The 5073-nt window shown below is 36.3% G+C and overlaps 1 protein-coding gene across 1 annotated transcript; it reads right to left on the reverse strand.

The window, feature by feature from the left end:
* Positions 1-780: 780 nt before the first annotated feature.
* Positions 781-2600, reverse strand: LOC131856259 (linamarin synthase 2-like). Its single transcript, XM_059207762.1, has 2 exons — positions 2149-2600; positions 781-2073 (listed from the first exon to the last, which is right to left on the reverse strand). The coding sequence occupies exon 2, from the start codon at positions 1737-1739 to the stop codon at positions 1110-1112; it is 630 nt and encodes a 209-aa protein (XP_059063745.1). The 5' UTR covers positions 1740-2073; positions 2149-2600; the 3' UTR covers positions 781-1109.
* Between the last annotated feature and the right edge of the window lie 2473 nt (positions 2601-5073).

Here is a 5073-nt window from a genome sequence, read left to right on the forward strand (position 1 = left end):
AAAAAAGAGAACCACCCTCTTAGGGATGACAAAGGGATATTTGTGAAGAGAAAGAAGGTGAGGTATGACTCTCCTAGTCTAGCTAATGTGGAGTTAGATGCTAAGGATGCTAGTGATAGTCAAAACGTGGACAAAGAAGCTAATCTTATGGGGGGGTGGGGGGCTTTGGGAGCGGCCAAAGATATTGCTCTCCTTAAAATTGACTATGAAGGTAGGGTATGGGTTCTTGAAGCCAAGATGAAGCAAATTGAAGATAACATGTCTAATTTGGTTAACAAGAGTTATTGCACAATTCACACTAGTGTGGAGGGGATCAAAACCCTTGTGAATCATTGGCAAAATGTGTAGGTAATGATGTCTATGTGAGATATTGTTATTGATCTAGACTTAGTGGAGAAGGGGAAGCTAACAAGGGGTCACAGTGGTGGTCCATCAGCATGAACCTGTGGGCATATCAAGAAGACTAGGGAGCAAGCGAAGATTCTATTGCATGATCTAATGAACTTGGCCGAGAATCTTGATCATATGGAAGCTAAGGTTGTTGAAGCCCTGAAGAATCTGTGTTAGTTTTTTTTTTCTTTGCTTTCCTATTGTTTTAGGGGTCTAGTTTTTGTTGTTTTTGTCTTCTTGTTGTTGTTTGGCTGTGTGTTTTTTTATTTGTAGCTCATTGCACTCGGGCTTGAGGGCCCCTTCAAAACCTATTTTTTCCTAATAAAAAACAACCAAGTGAGATTCATAAAAAGAAATTTGTTGACTCTAAAATAGGTATCTATAAAATGATGATCCTCTAAATAAGAAAAATGTATAAAACCTTTTTAGATCCAATAGAGTTTATGAGTAGTAGTCCACAAAGAAAAGCTTGTCATTGTCCAGCATTCAAATGGAACCACGATTGAAAGATGTATAGACAATTCTGGTCTTATTTAGAAATGATACAGCCCTAATGTACCAAAATACAATAGCCAGTACAGATCATTTAATAAATTGTCTGTTGAATTGATAGATGAATGATGAAATGCCAAGGGCGAAGGTGGGTGCTTTATAAACCTATCTTTTTTATTAACGGAGAAGATTGTATGAAATTAGCAGATGGATGGAATGCTTTGGGGCTACGCCGTTTTAACAGAAGCCGATTTGGAAAGTTGTGTCATGTCATGGATAAACCTGTTCAAATTCGTAAAAGAAGAAACTCCCTGCCCAACAGCTTTAAATGCCGCCCCCTTCAACTCCATGCCTCTTTTTCTCAGCTCCTGCGCTTCCTTACCCTCCATCAGTCTCCTCATGCCTCTCTCAATTTCCTCCCTTTTGATCACCAGATTTTCATCAACGTCCACACCTTCCAAGTCAATGCCAATCTTCCACACATCCTTGCAGAAGCGGCAGTCCAGAAACTGATCAGCGAAATAGGGCCATCCAAGAATGGGAATACCCATGCTCATGCTCTCCAAACACGAGTTCCACCCGCAATGGCTGATGAACCCTCCTACGGAAGGATGAGAAAGAACTTTCACCTGAGGCGCCCATTTCACAATCAGTCCCCGATCTTTTGTCCTCTCTTCGAAACCCTCCGGCAGAGTTGCAGGCATGCCTCCCGCAATATCCATTCGTAACACCCAAAGAAAGGGGTGTTGGCTTTTCTCCAATCCGATTGCCAGTTCCTCCAGCTGTTCTTTGATTTGACAGCGATGCTGCCGAAGGAAACGTATATCACAGAAGCCGGGTCTTGGGCATCGAGCCATTTCAGACAGCTCTCGTCCTGCTCCAGCAAACTCCCACGCCCGTTCAAATCTCTTCCTTCCAGAAAATTGGGAAGAAAGACAGGGCCTACTGCCAAAGCAGGGCAGCCATTACAGGACAGTGCGCTAACCGTCTCAGGGGGTTCCAGCTCATCGAACGTGTTGACCAGCACATAGTCTGCCTTGCTTTGGAATTGGGACTCACGCAGGGCCCACTGGAATAAAACGCCCGATGTGTCGGTAGCACGGTAGAAAGAGAACAGATCGCTCGGTAACAGAGGTGGAAGATTCCCGGGCAAACAAGTGATCACTTTGTCCGCCCTCTTCGAGTCCTCCACTGCAATCAGTTATGACAAATATTTTGAGCAATCAAAATAAAATTGAGGAAGCCTCAGTGGTATAGAATTTATACCTTTGACAGGAATATGTCCGTGGGAGAGGAGAAGGTTGGCGTTGCACTGAGCAATAGAAGAGGTAGCTTACAATGTCCAGAAGATCACTAGGGGCACTCCCAGTTTTTTGGCCACTTGGTGAGTGCAGGACATGAAATTTTCTGTTATAATGCAGGTGACGGGAGGAGTTTTTCCATCTGATAAGCTGCTCAGCAAATGATGCTCCAAGACAGGGCCAAGATTTTCCATTGCGATTACGTACTCGGCAAGATTGGCGAGACGACCATGATCTGGCGGCAATCCATCTGGAATGGTGAGAAACTTAAACGTGGGCTCATCATCATTATGAGCTGCTTTAGACATGCACTTGTGACTCCAATCCATGTTTACGAAAGTGATGAAAACCCCTCTTGAAGAGAGCAACTGGGCCAAATTAATGAGAGGATTGATGGTGCCTTGCGCAGGGAAAGGTACAATCACAGCGTGCAGGCCACTGACCCCCATCTTTCTAATTGCTTGAGATCAGTTGAGCCCGGCCTTCATATATATACACATTTCAACAAGTATTATGTGTCTACAATGTTAGGTGTAAATGAAATTTCTTGTATACCTATAAGATTAAGTTAAAAGTTATCGCTATAAACAGTAAGGAATTTTTTCAAGAGCAATTTATGTTGTATCAAGCAACGGTGGTCGTGCTTAAGAATGATATTTTGATGGTTTGGAAGTACTTTCACCAAGAAAATAACACATAGTATGAGGTTCAGTTTCAAATTCATAAATGAGGTAGGACGAATTTGGTAAAGTGAGATAGATTAAAAGTATGATATAAAAGGTCAAATTGGTTGAGAGCCTTGGCGAGTGCCTTCACATGGGTGGTGAATGAGAAGGAACTCAAAGATTAAAGGAGATTATATGGTGGAGAATTCTTTCCAAGAAAATGGAGGATGAGATAGAATGTTTGGTGTATATGAAATTTAGAGTATATAAGATTAAAATGTTAAGAAAATAATATTATATGAGGTTCAAATTTACTAATGTTATAGGATGACATTCAATTTATATAATTTTGGCTATAAGATGGAATTGGTAGATTATAGGTATGATGTAAAAGTTTAAATTGATTGAAAGCCTTAGAAGTATGATTAGAGGACAAGTGTCGTCACATGAGTGGTGAATGAGGAGTCCAAGATTAAGAAGAATATGTGATACAGAATTCTTTTGAATCACCACCCAAGATTAAAGGAGAATGTGCTAATGTTGCTAAGTCTATGTCACATGAACAAGAGGACATGCCTTATGTACAAAGGTTATACCTATATACACATGAAAATATGTAAAATTTTAAGAAGTTTGATCAAGGTTAATGTGTATGAGGAGGGAATTAATAATTATTTTTTTTAATTGAACAAAGAAAAGTACAAATCTATATTAAAAATAATGAGCAACTTAAAAGAACTGCAAGAAATGGAAAGAAAAGAACCCGATCAATCACCAATACAGATGATAAATATGTTCAAAAGACTCTAAAAGCTTCAACCAACAAAGCTACAACATAAGAATCTTTAACAAAATATACAAGAAACTTAATTCATTAATTCAAAGTAGATAAATAATTAACTAGGGAATTTGATTTGATTTTTTTTGAAAGGGAATATAAGTCTTGGGTAAATAAATCTTTACTTGAGGTAGAGCTTAAATGATGATAAATAATTTATGTTAGAATATGATTGTTAAATACTAAATTTATTAATTTTAATAATTTATTTTTTAATTAATATGTAGAGGAAAATAAGCTAATTAATTATTTAAATATGGATGTATTCAATCAATTATGGAAGAAAAGGTCTAGTAATTAGATATTTGATGATATATAAAATTTAGGTGTCTACAATAGTAATGAAATAGTGACTAATTATATTAACAAATAAAAATTATTCAATAATTCATTGATCATCAGACTTTGAAGTTTAACGGACTTCCCTTGCTTTCTATTTTCTTCCCGTCCTTTTTCAACTACACTTTAGTCTTTTCTAATCTTATTTCTTTTGATATTTTCATTTTTTACTTTCTTCCTTCTTGTGCTTTCTTAGTATTTAGTATGAGTAGTTTGCATTCCATTACATTAAATTTATTTATTCTAATGATGAATCATAAAGTGTAACATGAAATATTGATGTTAAATAAAATTACACAATTGCATCCATAAAAGCTACCGATTATTATCTATCATACTTGACATGAAAAGCAGTGAATAAATGTTTGGAAGGTTACAGATTTAAAAGTTTTTGCTATATTTATAATAGCTAATACAAATTATTAAAAAAAAATATAATTGACATTTTATATAAAAGTTACCATAAACATATCTATGTTCTAAATAGATAAAGTGTGAGAGGACTCAAACTCTTACATAACAACCAAACCCAGTTAATCATTATTTATTACAATATAATAATATATTATTTTAAGATATATATTTAACTTGGTTTGACAAATAAAAAAAAGATTTATCATTGTCACATGTCATGTGATTTTGCAAGTTCTATACTTTTACTCAATCTCACCATTTATGAAGCAAGGTGTCGATGCCTTTTCTTAGGTTTTACATGCTCATCTCTTATTTTCTTGAGAGAAAATGGGTCGATGCATCTTCTCATGACTCCTTCCAAGAAAGTGGTCAACTAAATAGGTAAGCACTTCTTACTTATGGATTCTCTACCTACCCTTAATTTCTATGCCATCATTGATATCCTTTCTCAATTTCTTAAATTCAAATTTTTACCTTATTTGAGCATAAATTTAGCCACATTTTGCTATGTCCTTAATTTAAGTGCACTCCTTTGTAGTTCGCACAATTCAAGGGGGCATATTATCTATTGAAATTATTTTTATCTTCTATGTAGTCTCATAGGTGTTATTCACATTTTCTATAAGTGATTAGA

Source organism: Cryptomeria japonica, chromosome 1, assembly GCF_030272615.1.
Source record: "Cryptomeria japonica chromosome 1, Sugi_1.0, whole genome shotgun sequence".
Taxonomy (NCBI): domain Eukaryota; kingdom Viridiplantae; phylum Streptophyta; class Pinopsida; order Cupressales; family Cupressaceae; genus Cryptomeria; species Cryptomeria japonica.